Source organism: Symphodus melops, assembly GCF_947650265.1.
Source record: "Symphodus melops genome assembly, chromosome: 8".
NCBI classification, from domain to species: domain Eukaryota; kingdom Metazoa; phylum Chordata; class Actinopteri; order Labriformes; family Labridae; genus Symphodus; species Symphodus melops.
The window spans coordinates 6,922,831-6,945,564 of record NC_136698.1 but is presented as its reverse complement, the minus strand read 5'-3'; the positions used below and the strand labels follow the sequence as shown (position 1 = coordinate 6,945,564).

General features: G+C 42.0%; 1 protein-coding gene across 5 annotated transcripts in view; it reads left to right on the top strand.

Annotated features, from left to right (window-relative positions):
• pde4ba (phosphodiesterase 4B, cAMP-specific a) overlaps positions 1–21,529 on the top strand; it is a 151,900-nt gene extending 130,371 nt beyond the window's left edge. For 3 of the 5 annotated variants that reach the window (XM_079351282.1, XM_079351283.1, XM_079351284.1), the window contains 9 exons: positions 1,879–1,991; positions 12,471–12,564; positions 15,383–15,657; positions 15,762–15,926; positions 16,521–16,620; positions 16,718–16,872; positions 16,997–17,119; positions 17,690–17,872; positions 17,986–21,529. In XM_079351282.1, coding sequence (XP_079207408.1) covers positions 1,879–1,991; positions 12,471–12,564; positions 15,383–15,657; positions 15,762–15,926; positions 16,521–16,620; positions 16,718–16,872; positions 16,997–17,119; positions 17,690–17,872; positions 17,986–18,417 — 1,640 coding nt within the window. In that variant the 3' untranslated portion in view covers positions 18,418–21,529. Of the gene's footprint in view, positions 1–1,878; positions 1,992–6,400; positions 6,801–10,478; positions 11,725–12,470; positions 12,565–15,382; positions 15,658–15,761; positions 15,927–16,520; positions 16,621–16,717; positions 16,873–16,996; positions 17,120–17,689; positions 17,873–17,985 lie in introns of those variants that run through there. The other 2 variants (XM_079351285.1, XM_079351286.1) reach the window with 2 other exon arrangements.
• The last annotated feature ends 1,205 nt before the right edge of the window (positions 21,530–22,734 follow it).

Genomic DNA, 22,734 nt, shown 5'->3' with positions numbered 1-22,734 from the left:
TCCACATAATCGGAATTATGAACACATTATCAACTACTGACTTTACAACATGAACCGTTACAATACGAAGCCTAGCCGACGGTGTCTGTAACACGGCTGATGAAAAAGATGACCGTAATATATTTCACAAGAAAAAGTCCATCCATTCACTGCCTCAGAATGACTTCATTACTCACTTCCTCAGTCTCTGTTGTCGCTGTCAGTGTCATCTTAACGTGCAGCAGCTCTGTTAGCTTCTTTGACAGCCAGGTCGATCGCCTTTAACTTGAAAGCTGCATCATATGTATTTCTCTGTGTGTTTTCCATCATGAGGGTGCGTGCATGAAGCGCAAAATGACTGATATTAAGATCCGACGTGACGAAGTCAAATGTTTTTGCGGCAGAAGCTCATTGTCCCCCAAGAAAAATCCATGCATTAGCCGCACCGGAGTAGAAGCCGCAGTGCTCGAAGTGTGAGAAAAAAGTAGCGGCTTATAGTCCGGAATTTACGGTAGATGGAAATGTCCCCGACTAAATTGAGAATAGTGTGCATGATGTTAGATTTCATCTGCCTGACACATTTACACTATGGTTTCATATACCGTTGCTTTTTATAACAGTCAATTTCAGTTGATCAAATCTTGGCTTGCGATGTTAATGACATCCTAAGATTTTGTCAAACACTTGAATTTTAATAGTTTTTATGTTGTTGGACGACAGAATCTTGGTTTTGCTTATTTTGTTTTGCAAGAAGATTGCAAAACAAACCAATAAGCCGCACATGGGTTGATGTTGACTCAGTTAACACTGTGCTAAAGTGTTTTTGTCTTATTTGATAGTTAACTGAATATTTTGAGGATTGGTTTGGCAGAAAAGACTAACCACTATTTGACATCACTTAATTCTCTGTAGTCAGACATTTCATAAACTTTGATTCATTCAGGAACTGCTGTGCCGATTATTAGTCTGTACATTTTTTATTACTTATGTCTTTTGATTAAAGCTGATTTCTTTACAAAAACATTAACACGTGTTTTTGATATGAAAAGAAGAGCTGATACGATGAAGAAAATAATGAGGCTTAATTCGACCCTTGCTGTTGCATAACGTTACGGAAATGAAGTTCAGCTCTGATCATTAAATGTCAGTTCCTGTAATTGTATTTCTAGGCTAAACTTGTGTCATGCTGTGGTTCAGTTATTGGTTTACTGACGCTTCAAAACAATAACCACATGTTTCTTTACTGTAGCGGTTATCATTGGACACATTCTTGACTCTGCATGGACTCATTAAAACAACAGACTTGCACAAGGTTTGTGTCTTTGCCAGTAAAGGACATCCTCTGTTCTGTGTTGGTTTCTCTGATGAATTGATGCAACTTAAGCGAGGATGCTTTTACGTAGCAGAAACTCTACACAACACTTAATTTTGCAGTTTAAAAGTGTGTGTGTGTTTGTGCTTGTGTTTAGAAGTGTGCTTCCTGTGAGCTGGGGTAAAGTTTGTCTGTGTGTGGCGACTGGGGGGGATGTGGGGGTAGTCAGTATCTGGTTTCCTGTTTCAGGGGGTCGACTATGTAAATGAGCTGAGGGCCCCAGATTGGGGCTGCACATACGCATGCACAGGGAGATAAGCAAAGTGAGTGACAGGACAGGCACAGATCCTACAGTAGCTTCCCTCCACTCTCTTGACAGCTGCAAGCGAGTCCCAAAGGCTCGCCACAGCTACACCTCCTCATGATGAAGGAGCACTGCAGCCGGGTGCCACCTCTAGCTATTCCCCTTTCTCTTCCTCAGCAGCAGCAGCAGCAGCAGAAAGTGCGGAAACAGGCGCAGCGTTCGGGCTCCACGTGCGCCGTCTGTTCTGACTGTGTGTCTCTGTGTGCCGGCTGCTTGTTGACAGATGAGGCGTACCAGAAGCTGGCCATGGAGACGATGGAGGAGCTGGACTGGTGTCTGGACCAGCTGGAGACCATCCAGACCTACCGCTCTGTCAGTGACATGGCCTCCAACAAGGTAGGAGAGGCTGCATCTCTGTGTTTTTATTTCTTTTCTTTTTTTCTCCTGCTGTTCCAACCAGAGTGGCGAAAAGGGCACGAGGCAAAGGCACCTTTATTTGATCAAAGAATGTTCCGTTTATTGCAAATGTTTACACCCAAGTCTGTATTTATTATTCATCACAGTAAAAACCTGACCATATCCAGAGATACTTTGTCCGTTAAAAGTCATGAACTTAGTTTGACCTGAGCAAAGTCAAAGTATTAATAGAGTGAAAATGTACTGTAGTAGGGAGGAGGCTTGAGAGTTGTTAGTGTATAAAGAAACCTGGTGTGTTTGTATTTTTATGACAGGATGTTCCCCGACCTCTGCCTCAAGCAGCTTAAACTTCCACTGATCTTTACTTAATAAATGTTCCTTGGTGTGGCTGAGTTACTTCCACCTGCTGTTGTCCCTTTAAGCACAGCTTCTTTCTTTGCACTGGCTCCGGTTTCTTCCGCTTTGCTGATTGCTTGTGATGTGCATCAGGGTTTAGTTCCTGGTTCTTTAAGTCTCAATTCTGTGTCTATACCAAGCGAGGCTGGCTGCAGAAGCATCGTAAGTCAGATACACGCCTCGTCAAACGAGCCAATTTTCACAAAAAAAGAAGTTTCTGTTTTTTGTCTAGGGTCATTCAAAAAAAAAAGCAGACTACACTTTGAAAACAATTCAGTTGAAGAAATATCCAAACAGAACTTGAACATCATCCAATTCTTTTTCATCCAATCTGCTCCCTGTCCACTGGTAAATTTCTTCTGTCATTGACTTTGTGGGATGTGCATCGAGGTTTAGTTCCTGCTTCTTTACATGAGAGCCAGAAACACGACACAGAATAGAGCCAGGCAATATTTAACCGTAATCTCCCGTAATCTCTTTGGCTTTCTCTTAGTCCTGACACCTGTCGATTATCATCAGCAGATCTGACATTTGTAACTTCATGATGAGACTCTTTCGAGAGATGAGAATCTTTAGAGGCAGCAGTGATAATGACATTTTGCTTCATCAACTATTACAGCATGCTGTTTGGCTCATTGTACTGATCCATTATTTCCTATCTGCATCCTTCTTAGCCAGTTAACTTTTGAATCAGTTGAAATCATGCACTAAACTATTATTTATGGAATGGATTTGCTGGTCAAATTTCATATCAGTGGCAGTTGATGACTTTCGGGAGATTTCAGTCCAAAGCTTTAAAGGAAGAATCTGTGACATTTTACACATAAATACAGCAGAACGTCAGTATGTCCTCTGTAAATAACTGTGTGAGTCATGACTGTCTACAATGAGTGTGAGTCCTGCTGTCTGTGTTGATGTCGTGTTTGCATGATGTTTACATGGACAAGATGGCCGGCCGACTCATCCCGTCACGTATAAAAGCTGTTTAAGACAAGGACTAGAGAAAAGAAGAATAACATACTGTAGTCCCTGATTATTTCAATGTCTCATAGACTTTTTTAGATCATGGTCATTCCGTGTATATTTACATGCAATGCGAAGCTACAAGCTAACTAAATATCGCTCCCACTTTGTGCAAACCTGAGTGGAGAGGGATCGGAGGTGTGTCGCTGTAGGAGAGCGGAGGTCTCGGTGTGGCGGAGGTGTCACAAAAGAGTTTGTTTTGGTTTCAGGCTTGTGCTCAAGGGCGACACCTACTGGATCAAAAAGTCACTTTTTTTTTTCCTTTAGCAATAATATTCTTTAGCTTGAGTAAGACAAGACATTGCATTAGATTTACACATTTATGGACTTAGCTCATGGGAAGTTCCAGATTTCAGTTTTTAGTTGAGTGAGTTTCAGTTTTGAACACTTTTTTTCTGATGAATGAGGAATGCCGGAGGGAGCAGTTGTGTTGAAAAAGAAGCAGCTGTGTAAGGCGACTGAAACGTTTGTGAAGTAAGCCAAGAGGATAAGCTTGTCATTTCTCATAAAACTGGACAACAGGATGTTGGAGATCCCGCAGTGGGTCAAACACAATAATCTCAAGAGGAAGACGGAGAACATTTATGTGTGCTTGAGTGTGTTTATGTGTATGTGTGAGATCCATGCAGACCCCTGGGCAGAGTGACTCTCTCTTCCTGTCTCCTTCCTGACCTCCTGCTCTCCCACAATAGACATCCCATCATGCCCATATGGACGGTTAATGGTTGTTTTTATTTATCCTGTCGCTGCCATCATTTAGATGGGGATCCCACTGGCTTTGAGCTTGTTTTGTTCCAGTTAAGACACATGAGTTCACATAAAACAAAGAAAACATTATTTAACACATTTCAAATGACAGACATTTGGACACAGATGAATGGCTACAGGACAGCAGATAGGTACAGGAAAGTCATGGATTAAAATCAACTGTTATTTGCGTACATGTCTTAAATTGATCCCTTTTGCAATCGCGGAAAAACTGGTAGGAATGAGCCAAAAATCATCCGCAGCTGATGATTGATATAAGGAGACTCCTTGAGTTGAGAAACTCCAAGAAATCCAAACTGTGGGATAGTGAAAGGAAAATGTTATCCAAATTCTTCTTGAGAAAAAAACTCAATAAACTCGAGAGTTCTGCTGCCAACATAATCTGACCAAAACAAAAGGCAGGAGAAACACCACATGAGGGGATTTTGACTAAGGGAGGAGGTTGTGTTGTGATTCAGTTTTTTTTTTCACACAAGAACTCCAGGAAATGTCTTTACAATTTTAGGACATTCCGACCCTGATGTTTTCTGGAATCATTTTTAAAGCAAATCCCAAACAGCAAGGAATGTTCTGTGTTAGTTGTGTTTGCTGCAGACTATTACCTGCTGCATTCACACAATGGCTCACCCTGACACCATGCACACTCTTTACATGAGGGCTTGGAAATAGCTATTTTCACGTACTTAATGCAATCTTGGACATTTCGAGAAGGTCTTAAGATTTCTTAAGAGTTGTTTGTTCACACATGCACCTAACAGCTGCAGACTATCCCTGTCAGAAAGCATGTGTGTGTGTAAGGAGGCATGATTATATAAAATGAAAAATAGAGATTTTAAAAGTACAAGATGTGACTTATAAGCGGTTAATAGAGTCGGGACAATACTCTTGTTGTTTCCCACCTCCCCTCTCACCTTGAGGTGTCGGTCAATGTGTCCTCCTAACACATACCTATCTGTGGGTATCTCCTCCTATGTGTAGGGTCTTATTATGTCTGTGTGTTTTGAGTCTGTATAGGCTGCTTGCAACACGACACAACTCCTGCCTCTTTGACATGTGGGCCATCACACTCGACCTGCCTTTACGAACGAGAACGTGCAGATCAGCCACTGTGACCCCCTTGTTGTACTTAGGATGGAAAAACTGTTATTCAAGCCACGGCCGAGTATGAAACAAGAGTATGAGGAAGGTGAAATTTGAGAAGCTGCTGCTGTACCTCCAAGGTGAAGCGTAGAGGGCCGCTGCCGCTGAGGACTCACAGTACGTGACTGTCCTCGCTGTTATGCACGGCTGACGTAGTCGGGTCAAGGCCTGTTGTGAGGTGCAATATTCCTCAGTGTCAAGGAGGTGGATGCTTTGTTATTGTAAACTAGGGTGGATATTATAAGTGGAGCATTCGACTAGTTTATTGACAGAAAATGACAGTAGCGATCCAATGATTTAAGTCATTGAAAGAGTAGAAATGAAAATCAGTGTTTAAAAAGAAAGAGAAAATCAAATGTCTTGCGTGACACTCAAAATAGAGTTGTATGTTGTGTGAACTACAAACAGACTGCACAGAAAATGTCTTTTTAAGCTAATTCTTAATATCAAAAAAATCATTACATGGTAACGTGTGACTAACATTTTACATGCGACCTTTGCAAATTAAAAAAAAAACAATTTAAAGGGCAAGAAAAGCCTTACTTTAGTTGCTGTTGATGCCGCTCTAACAGACATCCCTTTGGTACAAATGTATTTTGCAGCCAATCAACGAGAAAGATTTGTTTGATGATGTAAGTAATTGTTTCAGTCCTGCTCAAAAACCTTTAATTTAATTAATTTAAACGACTGGACTTAAGCTTCCCACTTGTAGTCTTGTGTCAACAAAACAGAATCTATGTGTCCAGTATTGGGTTTTATATATTATATAAAGAAGTACAATTTGATCTATGGGGGTATTGGTAGTTTGGAAACATTTGTAACTGCTAACAGTTTTTGCTGATTTGTTCCGACATTTGTTCTGCAACAACAGCCCTGTGTAAACATTTCTGTTATAAACTGAAGGACACTTGAAAGTGAGACTACTCCTCTGTCTTTTAACTAGATTTGATCTTCAAGGGAGAAAAAACAGTTGATTTCAGTTCAAGGAAATCCACAGTGTTCATGAAAACAGGAAGTGTTCTAGTCATCAGAAGGACCGGCACGGTATTTTCACAAAGTAATCTCAGAGCTGAAGTCTGAGTGCAGGCTGCACGAGAAGTGAACAGCGAAGTGAGAGGAGTGAGAGGAAGGACTACCCCCATGTGGGAGTGTGTACTGTATCAGGCAGAGGTCTTTCTCTCCCTCACACACACGCACTCACTCATTGCTCCACATGCACAGGGTGTGAGCTAAAGCCTAGTCAGACCAAGCAGCCAAAAGTGAGTCACTGGAGCTGTGGCGTTTCCCGCCGTCAGAGAGCCAAGGCTTGGTTCTTTTACTCATGCTGTAGTCAGAGCGAGACAGACACTTTAACGGACAGCAGCCCCTCTTCACTCTGCACTCCACACACACAGCAACATGGGAGCCTGCTGCTTTGACAAGAAGGAGAGGAAACTCGGGAAGCTCAATGGTTGGAGAAAGGTGAAACTTTACATTTTTTACATCTTTACAGTTCTGAAACTTTACATCAGTTTCTGGCTTCTTTGGAAAATGGAACTGTTCATTCTGCGTGGACTTTGAGTGATAAAGTTTTGTTATCATTGTTTCAATTTCAATTGTTGTGGCTCTAGACTTTTTAAAGTGAACGATTCAGGGTTTCTCGTCGTTTTTGAAGCAGTCATCATAAAAGGACTTCCTTTGTCTTGTCAGGATTTTGTGTGCTAAACTTTAGTGACTTTCCGAACATTTAGGAAATGAAACGTCATGTGGTTTAAGTTTTTGTATAGACAGCTATATCTGTTTGTTTCTTAAGGACTTTCAGGCTGAGGATCCTGAATGCGTCATTTGGGTTTTTCTCCTTTCTCAGAGCATATGAAGTAAAGTCACTGTGGCTGTTCACTACCAATGGATTTTTTAAAGCGCTGCGCTCCCAAGTTGTACTTTTTAAGCATAATATGCATCTTTTTAGAGGTTCATACATGATGCTGTGGTGTGTGCAGTCTGCGTTTCACAAACCTTGTGCACCCTTTCATGTATTTAAATGTGACAACAAAAAGACATCTGTACTGGAGCGCGCTCATTACCCATTTACTCAAAAATCATTTTAAAATGATTGATGGAATTTCTGTCTCTGGATTCTTAGGTTGATTGTTTCCCCATTTACAACTTTAGTTTGCGGGATAACTCAAACTTTATCAGAATTTTCCAAAGAGGTAGAAAGATGACGTGAGCGTCTTAGAGGCACCAACAAGCAGCAGCTTTTTTTTTCTCCTGTTAAACTAATTTCTACTGAGGTGCTAAGTGACCTTTGGGTGAAAGTTAACGTGCCACTTCTTAGACAGGTTTAATGTTTTCTGTTAAGCGTGGCTGGGTGCTACTCAGCAGTCCATTTTTCCAAATAGGATGCAGGGTAACAATAAATTCAATTTGACAATATCCAAAATGTTTCTTCCTGTGTGATTTTATAATGTGGTTAATGTATTTGTTTTAAATTTGATTTCACTCTTTTAAGAGATCCTTTTAAGGACAGTTGTTGTTGTTGAGGTGTGATACTTTGCAGTATTTGACAAGGTGGCGTTTTCACCTTTTAAAGCAAACAGAGGTCAAACATGCACAGTTACGCTGCCTGTGTAATGTGTATTTTTTTCACACTTGAGTCTGTGCGGCTGTGAACAGCTGGAAGTGATGGGAGTGTGACGCAGTCAGCTGACAAATTGATGTATTTCCTGTAAACCCTCCCTTTGCTTTCTTTATCTAAGGCGTCTTACTGTTCAGGTTAAAACACCTGAATCCACGCTTTCTCATACTGACACACATTTGCCTGAATGAGTCAGAGGAAGTGAGAGGTTGTCGGGCCGTCTCTCACATTCGTCTGTAGCTAAAGCCAGCACACGCACGCTTTGTTCATACGTAGGTAGCATCCCTGATCTTTTCAGAGTTATGTCATAGCGAGTCTTGCTGTAGCGCAGATGTTACCACCCTGCGTCATACTTTTGCCAAATTGAGGGGGAGTTCAGCCACAATCAGTGTAGGTCTGTAGCTGAAGAATCAAATGTTACACAAGTTCTCAGCGTTGTTAAATCCTGGGAAATCCATAGTCAAAAAAAAAGCTAATTTACAGGGTGGAGAACAAATGTTTCTGCAGATAAACTATGCAAGACACAATTCCTAGGGCACATTTGAAGCAGGTAGTGTAGGGTTACTTTCCAAGAATGGGAAAAAACAAAGGACTATAGTACTTTCTGCATTTAGCTTATTCTTTCAAAGACATCATGATTATGTTTTCTACTCTCAAAGTGTGACAGAAACCTTTGTAAACTCATGTGAAATATATTACAAGATGCTAATTGCTTAAATATTTTTTGGTGGCTTTAATTGAAATAATCAGTTCATTTTGTTCCCCTGCTATCAGACAGCCAAACGTGTAAACTGGGACACCTGGATATAAGGTGTTTCTGAATGGGGTTTTTTTAATCGGGATGTCTTAAAGAGTTCAAAGTGAGAATTACAAAGTGTCGCCACATTGATTCATGTCTTGATTTTTGAAACATTCATCATTGTTCATTAAAGGAATAACTCAAGGTGATGCTTGAACGTCTTATATGAAAGAATAGAATGAATGGTGCAGGTTTATCCGTAGGTATGGTTGTATATTGATGACACTGTCAGGTTAAGGGGTCAAAGCCCTCTTATCACTAAGCAGGTTGGTCTACACAGCTCTCTGAGCATAGTGCGCCCACTAGTGGCCAAAAAGTACAACTTCAATCTAAACCTCATCAGATATCAGACAGAATTTAAACTGGCCTTACTGAAGAATCTAAACTTATTTTCCAATTAGGAGAACTTGTACAAGTTGGCAATATTAGCAACTCTATCCGTATCTACTCAAAGGTTAGACATTGTCACATTTATCCAGAGAGAAACAGGATACAAATATGCTAGAAAATTGAAGGACTGAATGGGTTAAATAAAAGTATCATGGTACATCCAGTATGTTGGTATATCAGTGAGAAATATCCAAAGAGCTCTCAGAGTCTATTCTGTCCTTACTGTCATGGTGTTAGGAGGTAAAGAGGCTTTCTTTTGGCCTGGCAATAAAACTCTAATGGAGGGAAATATTGGCAGTGTTTAAAACATGAATGCGTCGTGTGAGCATCAACTGATCTTAGCCATCATCAATAACATTTGTCTGATGCTGCTCTTTGTGTGTGTGTGTGTGTGTGTGTGCACTGAGGCATTTCTTTCATCCTCTGAGAAAGCATTTCTTTGCAACACATTGCTGAGAGAGACATCCCCCGCTGTTATTTCTGGTTTCTTTATATATTATGTAGTGAGCGATTACATAAAGTGCTACCTCCTCTCTCTCTCTCTCTCTCTCTCTCTCTCTCTCTCTCTCTCTCTCTCTCTCTCTCTCTCTCTCTCTCTCTCTCTCCCTCTCTCTCTCTCTCTCTCTCTCTCTCTCTTATTTATTTATTTTTTCTTCCCTATCTTTTCTTGCGGCCTACCTCCCTGCTTCTGGTTCTTTCCCTCAGTGGGAGGATAATCCAGAATCCTCTCGGGGCAGCTTTGATCTCCCACTTCACACAAAAACACACATGATGACTGACTCAGATGGAGACGTACTATATATAAATTTGTGACAAAAAAGTCCAAACACCGCCTTTAATTTGGCCGCTGATTGTCTCAGTATATTTCATTCAGGTGGCTCAGGCCTTGTACTCTGCAGCAGTATCAACACCTGCTCCAAGGACGGCTCATTGATTCTGCCAGTGAGGCAGACAGATGGAGATTGATGGCTGCGTTGGCGAGTGGTAGCCGTGAGAGAAATTGACATGTAAGCAGTGGAGAGCAAGGAGAAGAGGGAGTCTCTGCATCGTCGGATGCAAGCAGAGGCGATGTGTGTGGTGTGTCCTCGTGACAGCTCAGCAGCTCCACCACATGTCTGCCTGGGAAGGGAAGAGGGAAGCCTCTCCAATTCTTCTCTCTCCTCCTTCAGAACAGCCTCACACTGGCCGCCTGATGCTGTTGCCATGGCGTTGGGGTGTTTCTAGTAATAGGCAGCGAGTGAAATCTGTTGGCTGCTGTCAGCTCCTGTATATTGGGGAAGGATGCAATTATTTCCCATCTCTCTTTTTCTCTTCCCTCTCTGACCGGCGTCCCCTCTGTTCTGTTGTCTCTTGGTTGTTAAAAATAGCCCTCGGCAGACACCCTGACAGCGTCTTATATTAGTGGGTTTGGGATACGGATAATGAACAGGCTTATGAGTTCCCCACAATGGCTGCTGCACTTGAGGATGTCTGACGAGAGGAGAGAGAGGAAGAGGAGCTGATGATTAGAGAGATAATGGTGATAAAAATACAGACGCTGTGCATTCACATTCCTCAAAACGTGCCTCGTCCCCGTCCTCATTGTTTTACTGCAGAGGGGGAGGCAGAGCTCAATGGCTCGATGACATTCCTCCACAATGGCTGATTTTAAAGGAGGCTTTAAGTGGGAATTACAGGGGGGGGTTGGATTTAAAGAGGATGACATTTATATACACTAGAAGCAACACTGGAGATTAAAAAAAAAGCATAAAAGGAGAGAAAAAGTAATCTCTCAAATGCAAGTCAGGATATTGAAATCACTTTTCGACAGGACCCTGAACCATACACCAATGCCAAGATGTAATGAGGGCTCCCCCCTGTCTCCCTTTTTTCTGTCAAATCATGTATTCTGAATTGAGCGTGTTGCTGGGGCTGGCAGGAAAAAAGAGACAGAATAGGGAGGGAGAGAGAGAGAGAGCGAGAGAGAGAAGGTAGGAGGGGGCGTGTGAGCAGTAAGAGCAGCCAAGCAAGACAAATCCAGTGGAGGAACCCCCCCTCCAGTCAGATGAACATCGCTGCCTCACTCCCTCCTCCTCCTGTCTCCGGAGCTGTTTTTTCCCCGCCTCCCTTCCTCTCGCTACTTCTCCATTATTCATCAGTGCGCTGAGAGTCCCCGGCTAAAGGATCCAGCTGCTGCTGCTGCTGCTGCTGCTTCTCCATCCGATTCCACGGAGCCTGCTGCTGCTGGATCTCCTCAACACCAAGCCTGGCTCGTGGCTACACCTCCTTCTCTTTATCCATCGACCATTTATCTATTCCCGAGCATGGAGACCAAGAGCTGGCCCTTTTCTGCTGCTGATAGGGAGACTGAGTCGTTATCGAGCTGCTCTCTTAGCTGCTGAAGAGGGAAACACATGAGGATAGAGGAAAAGAGGCTCTTTTCTCCTTTTTTTCAGCACTAGAGGAATTTTGTCCGTCTTCCTCCTTTTTTTTTTTATTCCCACTGGATTACAGTTCTGGCTTTGTGTAGGAACGAGAAAACACGGTCCAAAATGCCTGAAGCCAATTACCTGCTGTCGGTGTCTTGGGGTTACATCAAGGTGTGTGGCACTTACCTCCGTAGTTTGTCAGGATATCTCATCTACCTGTAGCTGTCTGGCCAATTCTTAAGAAACAGCCTTGAAATGAAAATGAAAGGATGTGTTAATAGCCTGATTGCACCCAAAATATATTTCCTGCATGCTGAGAGATGGGGGGGGGGGAGTTGGTGTTTGGCAGTGGTTAGTGGCTGAGGCTCCATCTTGAGCCCTCTGCAGAGCCGTGTTTGGATGTGTTGGTGTGTATGTGGGTGCGTGTGCATACGCATGCATCAGTTTGTCATAAACAGCTGCTGCTGCAGTACCTTGGTTTCCGTGAACTGTCAAATGCATACGTCTACTTCAGCTGTTGTCAACTATTGTTGAGATAGGACATAGAAATAAAATGTCAAAAGGGATGTAGGATGCAGTGTGTTCATTTCATCCTGACATCACTGAAATCCTTTCACAATGACGCAAGTAAAGCAGTGACATGGACCCCAAAAATGTGGTCCAGCAATAAAACGGTAAATTGGTTTCAGGGCTCCGATTAAGGGCTTTAAAATGTGATGGCCCACAAATAACAATCCACATTCTAATAAATCCCCCCCCCATGCTGTTATTAATGCATATTTAACTAGAGCTATAAAGCTGTGTAATGCTGTTTTTTTTCCATGGGATCCCATACCATCATTTCTTCCAGGTTTTCCTAATGTGGTAACTGACGGCATTTTCCCTCTCTCTCCCTCCTCCTCCTTTCTCTCTTGCAGTTCAAGAGAATGTTGAATCGGGAGTTGACGCACCTATCGGAGATGAGTCGGTCTGGAAATCAGGTTTCAGAATTCATCTCCAACACCTTCCTAGGTAAATGAAAGTCTTGTGTACATGCATTCAAAAATTACACCACATAATTCACCATTTTGGATGTTCAAAATAAAGCACCGCAAGCTGTACACGAAACAAACAATGTGTATTGTCAACAAATATACCCCCTTTTCTGGGTTGCTGCAATGTTTTCTCCGAGGCTCGGTGTGTTTCATGATGTTGAGCCGTGCAAGTTGCTCGGGAAGGTTCTTCTGTGGGGGCGTACCATAAAGCACTGCACCATTTAGCTTTGTTTGGGGGGCATAGCCCTCAAAATGGCCATCACATGCAAATAAAAAATGTATTTTTTCAAGTTTTAAGAATGAATGTGAATAAGATAAGATAATAAGAATTTAATGTGGTCACTTTAAATGAGACTATTACTGATGAGTTTGCCAGCGTGATAACAGCATGTGTCAGATATATATATATACACACAGTATTCTATGTTTAGATTCTGATTTTTAAAATAATAAAAAAAAAAAAGACCTCAGTTGTTTTTAAAGGATTTAAAAAAAAAAAAGATTTAATGAGTGCGATATTCCCCGGAAAGGACAGATTGTTAAAATCTAATAGAAATGGACAAAATTGACAATTGGTGACAGGCAGAATGCACATTGGGGTATTTATAGTATCTTTGGATCGATTGGCATCGTGATCCGGTGTAGGGTTGTCACTGGTTCCTTTCTGCCAGATCTTAATGAGCAGGAAACTGGCTGAGGAGAGAAAGGAAAGAAGTAAAAAAGTGTGAGGGAGGGAGATGACTGCAGTGGAGGCGAAAACAGAGGAACGGAGGAACCCCCTTTGCTGGCGGAGAGATAAGAGATTGGGTGACTCATCACCACCTTAATGCATCTTTGTCAGCAGGGACACCTTGTTGTTGTCCCTCTACATCTCCTCCCACTCTGTCTCTGCCCTGAGAACCCAGACAGAGAGGGTCGTTGCTTGGGTAAAGAAATTAGAAAGACCCTGCTGGCTGGAGAATGAAAAAAAAACATGTAACATGTCAGTGAAGAACAGGAACAAAAACTGCTGAAGCAGCGAAGCCGGCCTTGTTTGGCTCAGTTGACCATCAGACTGTCCACATTGTTAAGGCCTTTATTTTATTTTGGTGGAACATCCATTCTGACTCATAGACATGAAATGTTGCTGTTCTATGCCAATTTTAAAAAAAGGTTATTTTTAAAACCACAGCTTTATCTTACCGTATTTTATTGTAGTCAAGCTAGTAGACAAAGTAAAAACAGATTCTAAAGCAAAACATTAAGGGCATTCCCAGACCAGATTTTCTGATTGTCCAGTCAGGATTTTTAGACTGCAACCTGCTGCCCGTTCACGTGCTCCTTCCCGCTGCCACAGCTGTCCTGACTGCATAATTCTATCGTAATTCCCTTTGATCGGCCAGCAGCACAACACACCAGCTTAGGGAATATACCACAGAGAAGAAAAAAAATCTGAAAAAGCCTCCACACACCATCCCTAATGTATTTGAGTCTCTGACAAGAGAGCATGTCGAGGAGGATGAAAAGAATGAGAATGAAAAATCCAAATAAACGTGGGCGAAGAGAGAGGTGCAGGAGGGAGGCGGGAGAAAGAACAAAGCAAGCAGAACAGATTTGTAATTCTTCTGCTCATTTTTCCCGCAAATCGGGGTCTAAAGACCTGCAAAGGAGAGAGGGAGGAAAATTACAAGAGGGTCTACTCAAGTTACAGACCCACACACTGCAGAGCAAACTGACTTTGTCAGTCATTTCATGTTGATAGTTGACCTCTACCTGAGCACTTGGATGACAGGAATGAGCTTGTCTGTCACTCACATGAAGGCCTGAAACACAAACACTGGGTGATAATAATGACTTGTTTTATCAATTACAAGGTGATTTTTTTTTTTTTGCTCTTTCTGTTGTTTCCCGCGCGGCACATATTGGAGAGCGATTAATTGCCCAGTCTCATTTACCACTGAAGGACGAGACGTAGAGAAAAACAGAGGACACAGTGCAAGAGAGGCAGAGAGAGATAGGAGTGCATGCTAGTGAACGTGATTATTTAAATTACAGCTGATAATTGAATAACCCTCCACAGGGGAAGCCTGATAGGCCAGCGATGAGCTGAGTTCGGGTTTGATAGATTGCTTTGTGCGGGGCTCACATACATGCCGATAGCTGGTCCCTGCTGGGTTTCCTTCAATTCTTCTGTGTTTGATTGGTTATTTCAAACCCGGCCTGTTTTCAGTTGGGGTTTGATGTTGATAGTGTGAAGAGACATACAGTTGTTTTGAAAGAAGTATTAGACAACAGCTTTGCCTTCCTGTGTGCTTTTGTAGCCAGACCGAATGTGTGTGAACAGACTCACTGAACACATAAATCCCAATCTATACTGAGTGATTTGATAAAGCCGTGAAAGATGCAGCAGCTCATTGAATGACCGACTTTATAGAGCAGCCTTCACTGTGCCTGAGCCCCCGGCTCTCAGTCTGTCAATGGACTGACCTATAAGATTGAAAGGAACAGAAGATGAGACGTGAGACTCCCGCTGAGGTTCAGCTGGGAGAGAAAGTGCAGCGGGGAGGGGAGGGGGGAACAGTGGGGCCTCAGATAGAGACTGCAGGTGGAGGACAGAGGTATGAATGAACAAATAAATGTATGGAGAAACGATGAATGAGTACATTATTTAACCAGCTGCAGGTGTGCACCTGGGTTCTGCTTGATTGAGATGAGGTTTAGAACACAATTTTAACCACTTCTCCTCACAGCATCAACCTTTTCCACAATAATAAAAAAAAAGAAAAATCCAACACATCTGTTATTCCCTCCCTCAGACAAGCAGAATGAGGTGGAGATCCCCTCACCAACGTCCAAGACGCGAGAGAAGAAGAAGCAGCAGCTGATGACACAGATCAGCGGGGTCAAGAAGATCTCCCATGGGCCCTCGCTCTCCGGCAGCAGCATCTCACGCTTCGGTGTCAAGACTGACAAGGAGGAGTTGCTGTCCAAGGAGTTGGAAGACCTCAACAAGTGGGGTCTGAACATCTTCACTGTCTCGGAGTACTCCCACAACCGGCCTCTGACCTGCATCATGTACGCCATCTTCCAGGTAAGAACGACATCAAGGAAATCTCTGCTGTCTTTTTTTTTTCAACATTTTGATTACGAGCAAACACATTCTCACTCGTTCCCCACCTTCTTTTTTTTTTCCAGGAGCGAGACCTATTGAAGACATTTAAAATCCCAACGGATACGTTTGTGGCCTACATGATGACGTTGGAAGATCACTACCATTCAGATGTGGCCTACCACAACAGCTTGCATGCTGCTGATGTCGCCCAATCCACACACATCCTCCTCTCCACCCCAGCCCTGGATGTAAGTTGTATTATAAATTTCCATATGGTACACTCAGTTGTATCTCGTTTATGTTCACAACTACAGAAATAAAGGAAAACTAAATTAGAGCATCGAGTTCTTACGTCATCTCATGTGCCACTTCCTTGGGTCACCAAGCCTGCAACATATCCTTCCATTAATTCATCTTTACCCTGCTCACATGACTTCACTCAGTAAGCCTCCTCGTTTCCTCCATGCCTGCTTTGTTAGAATTTTGCATGCTTTTCTTTGGTAGGGTTTACAGCTGGAAAGGAACGGTCAGGTCAGAACGCCCCGGTCTTTTGTCTACCGAAAGCTAGCAGACAGTGCTGCACTCTCTTACTTTCCTGTCATAGAGATGATTTGGAGAGGAACGGCTAGTTTATGAGTTTAGTTTAAACAAAACATGTGCTTCCTTTGACAAATGTGAAAGACAGAAACACACTTTCTTGTGTTTCATTAAGTTTAAAAACCATTTTCAAGCAAATCCTGTCCAGAAAAACTGCCTCGTATGAGCCTGTGTCTCTTCTCTCTCAGTCGGTCTTTATCTTCAGTAATAGTTCAATGTTTCCCTTCCTGTTTTCTCTCTTCCAGGCCGTCTTCACAGATCTCGAGATCCTAGCAGCCATCTTTGCTGCAGCTATCCATGATGTTGACCATCCTGGAGTATCAAACCAATTTCTCATTAATACCAGTAAGTCAAAGCAGGAGTCAGTCATGTGATCTTATTGTTTCTGTAGCAGTCGTGGAAAGGGCAAAAGTATAAAAACCTCTTTTTAACTTCTTTCCAGACTCCGAGCTGGCGTTGATGTACAACGATGAGTCTGTGCTGGAGAACCATCACTTGGCTGTTGGGTTTAAGCTGCTGCAGGAAGACAACTGTGATATCTTCCAGAACCTCACCAAAAAACAGAGACAGTCCCTGCGCAAGATGATCATCGACATGGTAAGCATGGTGTTTGTCTTTTATATTATTAGTCTGTCATCTGGACTTAAATCCAAGTCTTTCTGGAAACATCCTGAATCTGAGCATGGTGGGTGTTTTGTTTGTGCGTTTCCTTTTTGTGTAGGTTTTGGCCACCGATATGTCCAAACACATGAGTCTGCTGGCTGATCTGAAGACCATGGTGGAGACAAAGAAGGTGACGAGCTCTGGAGTGCTGCTGCTGGACAATTACACCGACAGGATACAGGTAGGGGGTCTTTTCTTTTTTAGCAATAAAAAATGTCATCACTTGTAAAACGAGTAATACCACCTCCAAAAGAAGGGATCCAATACGGCCCATACTCTACATTTGTAATTTGAAAGTCTTTACACTCTCTTTCACCTGCTTTAAATAGCTCAAATCAATAGTCAGTGCTGGAGGTCACTAAGCCAATGGTCATTACTTGGCGTCGACATAGATGACCTCTGCATCTACTGTCACACCATTCATCTTCATTGAAGGTTAAATTACTCCGTGAACACATGAAGTGACAGTCTAATCATTTTCCAGGACTTCTCCTTTATGAGACAACCTCTTGTTAATGAAAAACACTTACATGTTTTATTCCAATCAAAATACATAAATGGTTGTATTGCTAACAGATATTCTATTTCCTGCATGTTAAAAATACTTGGTTTTTTGTCTTTTATTGATGAAGGATTTTAAATTAAAGTGTTGGAGATAAGAACAAATAAAGTTGGGACGTTTTTGATAACATCAATGTGAGGGGAAAAAAAGGCTTATTATGTACTTATTGCAATGTTGTCTTGTTTATAGGTGCTGCGTAACATGGTGCACTGTGCCGACCTGAGTAACCCCACCAAGTCCCTGGAGCTGTATCGCCAGTGGACTGATCGGATAATGGAGGAGTTCTTCCACCAGGGAGACCGAGAGAGGGAGAGGGGGATGGAGATCAGCCCTATGTGTGACAAACACACAGCCTCAGTGGAGAAGAGCCAGGTAGGCAATCAGGAATATAGGAACTCAATTAAGGATATAAAGCGATTCATATATTTACATTTGGGAATCAAATTTGAGTTCTGCTTCTGAGTTTTTCCCTTTTTTCTTCCCAGGTGGGTTTTATAGATTACATTGTACACCCTCTGTGGGAGACCTGGGCTGATCTGGTTCACCCAGATGCCCAGGACATCCTGGACACACTGGAGGACAACAGGAACTGGTACCAGAGCATGATCCCCCAGAGCCCCTCCCCGCCCTTCTATGACCAAGGCACGCATGGGGGAAACACAGGGGGTCAAGGAGGTGGAGAGAAATTTCAGTTTGAGCTGACCCTTGAGGAGGAGGACTTGGATGGAATCGAGAAAGATGGAGATGAGGAGGAGGACGAAGAAGAGGAGGAAGAGTTGGAAGAGGAGGATAGTTTAGGAGATTCTCGTTCCCCTCCTCTGGACTATTTGGACAGTCAGGAGCAGGAAGAAGACGGCAACATGATGGAGCCGGCAATAGAGATTGTGACGCACGAGGCATCACCTACGGACACATAGGGCTTCCGTCAATGTGCTCACGAGGTGATTTGGAAGCTTTTTGGGTAAAAGAGGGGAGATCCTCTTGCAGCTGTGCTTTTTAAAAAGCCCACAGGCAAGGGCTTAGTTTCGTCCCACACGGGGGCGTCTTGCACTTGGGTGTTTGAAGCCAGTCATGGACGGACAGTTTCAGTGGAACGGCTTCAGAGTTCTCAGGAAATAATGGCTGCGAACATTTTAGTCTTGATGGACAGGCAAGACTGATGTTGGAACTTGAAGGATTTCGGCCAGTTGGGAAAAGTTTCCTTTTCTTTTCTGGACTGGCATTAAAGGACATCGACACTACTGAGAGAAGTTTTGTACCTTCAGACTTTTTTTTACATTCAAAGATCTAGAAGTAGCATAGAGTAAGATCTATTGATGGAGACACATTTGTATAGAAGAGAAAGTGTTTACTTTTTTCCTGTACCATTTGTCAATGGACTTTTGTGTGCCTTTTTTTACTATTGTCTTTATAATAGTTTTTTATTTATTGAACACTCTAGTATGTCTGTGATTTTTTTTTTTTCTATCTGAAAGAGCGAGATCTTTTTGTATGTTAGAAGAGAACAGTCTTCCATGTATTGGGCAATAGAGAAATCCAAACAAACGTCAACAAACAACTTTTGGACAAACTCATCAACATAAGGAAACATGTACACCAACATATTACACACATCTTCATCCGGTTGTTTTCTGATCTGAGCACATCGTTTTCCTTAGAATGCTCACGTCAACTTTTCGTTTATGTTGCACCTTCAAAGTTTGTGAGTGTCAGTGATACATCACTTATTTTCACACTCCATCTTTTCTACTTTTCTTTGTAATGGTCTGCAGACCATTTGGGCTTCCAACCTTTTTCACACCAAAACAAGACTTCATGCAAAATGCTCAAATCTTTGAAATCTACTCTTGCAACTGAATGGTCAGATATTTCTGTAAAATTACGTGATTTGTTTAATTTGTGCTTCAAATAGTTGTTTTTGTGGTGTGGAATAGACGTGCAGGTCCTGTTAAAACCAAAAGTCTCACTAAAGAGACGCCAAAGTTCAAAGTTCTTATGATTATCAGTCTTTGATACAATATGAGATGTCTGAAAAGGACAAAATGCACAACAGCGATGAATCTTTTTTTAGCCCACATGTATGCTGCAGTCTTAATAATCATGTAAGTAAGAACTGGCCTTAACCCGAGACCCGTCTGATATAACGCCCCCCTACCCCTCTGCAATCAGGCCCAGACCAGATGATTAAAGGCGCTCATACAGCTGCCTGTCTGAAAGGCGCTCTTAGACCCTCATCAGCGCCACTATTCACATGGTTTACCAAACCCTCAGGGCTCAAAGACACGACCCCAAAACAATCAGGCCAGCTATTTCTTCCTCACCATTAAAAAATCCCTCAAGTGCAGCGTCTGCTCATTGACGTCAATTGATTTTTTTTGTATCCCTCCCCCTTCACTGTATAAGGTTTCCAGGACAGTGGGATTATTAGGATTTGGCAGAGATATAAGCACTGGATACACACTTTTGGGAGAGGAAGGAATAATTAGGCGCTTTATTTTTAAAACATTCAAAACAATGTCTGCTGAAGCGTTTAGGAATATGGTTTAAAAATGGTTTGCAGACCCTACATTCCTGCTTCTGTTTATGGGTGTTCTTAATGCATCTCTAAATCCCATCTGTTCATATCCATCATGGTTTACTGATAAACTCAAAGGTACTTCATCTAATTTCACTCCAGCATGAGTAAGTGTGCAGTATGTATGAACGTCTGTAATTAGGCCTCACCCCCATCACCCCACACCTTTGTCTCTACTGTTTGTTGCTAGGAGCTCAAGTTGGTCCTTTTTGCTGTTTATAACAGTGTGTATTTATTCTCTACTTTAAGCTTGTATATATAAGAAATACTGGTTCAGTGTAAAATCTATTTTAATTTATATGCACTTGCATTACCTGGAAGTGGTGGTGTCTAATGTGTAGAAGACTCCGGATTAGAGTCTTTTTATACATGTATTATATATTGTTTTTATATAAATATATATAAATATATCTAAGTATATATTCGCACAATGTTTTGAGTACCCAGCAGAGCAGAAGCTAAAGACGCGTGTTGCTGCTGTCAAATGGAAATGTTGTAACTCAAAAGTTGCCTTTTATATTTTTTACATAGAATTGTCTTTAAATTGAAACAGCACAACTCAACTTCTCAAGACCATTGTGCAAAGATATTAAGCATCAATTTGGATTCTTATAAACCAGTGAAAGTATAATTTTATTTTCCCTTCATAAAAGCTGCATTATACAAAGGATGTAGAATTCCCTAATTTGATCATGAAGTATTTGTACCCCCATTTTTTTTTTTTTTTGGACACAAATCAATTTGAGTGAAACTTAGTTTTCGAAGCTACAATATTTTTACCTGACAGCAGCAAATTGGCAACCCAGAGGCAACATAGAGGACATGTTAAACTGTGTAGGCTTGGATAAAGGATACATAAAAGCTAGCTAAGGAAGCGCCATGCTTGGTATCAAGAACACAATCAGCTCATTTTCTCTCAGCGGCTAAGCTTTTCCATCCAGCGTTTGAATGCAGATTGCTGATATACGAGACCAGATGCAGGTTCAACTGACAAACAGGAAACGATTGACTCCTTTTACACTTAACGCACTTCATGTAAAAGTAGATAACACGGGGAGCGTATTGGTAGCATGCTTCAATACTCCCTGCACTGATGTGAATCGTTCTGAATTAACAACGAAACATGATCTTATGTAACTGATTGTGCTAATGTGTGAACTCTTTCTGACCAAACTTGTTAGCAGTTTTGAGATTCAAATTTGTCAGTATTGACATTGTTTTTCTATGTTTGAGCTGTTTTGGTCCTAGTTGTGTCCAAATGGTTAGCCAGATTTAGCACTATCTGCATGAGAGATGGGTTTTTTATTGTCAATAATATGTTCCAAGTCCACCAGTTGTTGCAGGTGGGTTATTCAATGTTTCACACAATGTATGGTATTATATTGTATATTGTGTTCAAAAATAATTCTGAAATACTTTTTCTATTAAGTGATTAAAAGAAAAGCATGAATATATTCCATGTGTTTCTGCAGTTTTTTCCCCTTGAAGAAGAACAAGAGAGAAAAGAGTTTTGCAAGAATGTTTTCAGGTTGCTACAATCAGGACCAGGAGTCCCATTTATAAAACTGCACAGAATACATGCTAACAGTGTACCGACGCCAAAAACCCACAAATGGTGTGCACACACCGCCATGCGACGTTCCCTTCACAAATGACGATCTATCTGGAACTTGGTGCACGTGCATAAGCCAAACTATTCCCCCTCCACACGACCATTTAACCATTAAATACTGCCAGGTGACTCAAAAAAATTACAGTTTGATTTCAATGGGGCTTTGCTAAATTTAGTCTTTTTTTGTTTTGGTTTTTAAAGTCAAGTTTAAGTTCCCTCAGTTTAGGAAAGAAACTCACTGAGGGCCCGTACAACTAGCATTTATTATTATTTCCCAGACAGATAACTCCTCTTCATTTTCTTGTATTTATACATTTTGGTTTTCACAGTAATTATGCTGCAACGCTCAGCAGGACATTGAGAGTGTGAGCTGTCAGATGGGGCCCCATAAGGCAGGTTTCCTACTGTCGTTGCAAAATTTGCACATTTTGAGGCAATGCTTTGGTTTTTCAGCCATTGGGGGCCCCTTACTGGCATGGGGCCCCAAGCAGTCGCCTGTTAACAAGCAGCACCTCTGCCGTGACTTGAACGATAGACAATGACAGCCTATATGGTGGTCCCCGACTCTTCATCACAACAGACATGAGGGCATTGGAAGAAAGGGTGGCTAGGCTATTAAACACATGAGGCTGTAAAGAAAAGATGACCTGAAATTAAACTAAGATAAACAATGTAGGGAGGGGCCTCGCTGCAATCTATTCATCAGTTAAAACACACTTTTAGCAGCTAGATGCATGCATGGTCATAGAGATGTACAGTAAATGGCAGTGGCACAGGGCCGATCAAAAATACCATTTATAACCGCTCTGACATGGGGAAAAGACGGTACAGTTTGGTCAGTGATCCTGGCTGCCGGGCTCAAGTGGGAAACTTTACAGCTGAGAAGCTTAAAGACTGGTATTCAGTCTACATTGTTTTTTTTTGTTGTTGTTGTTACGCTCCTTTTATTAAACCACCAACATGGCTGGTATGTTGAACACATTCCAGCATGTGGGTGGCTAATTACCAACCCTAATAAATAATAATTGTGTACTCAGGCCAGTATTA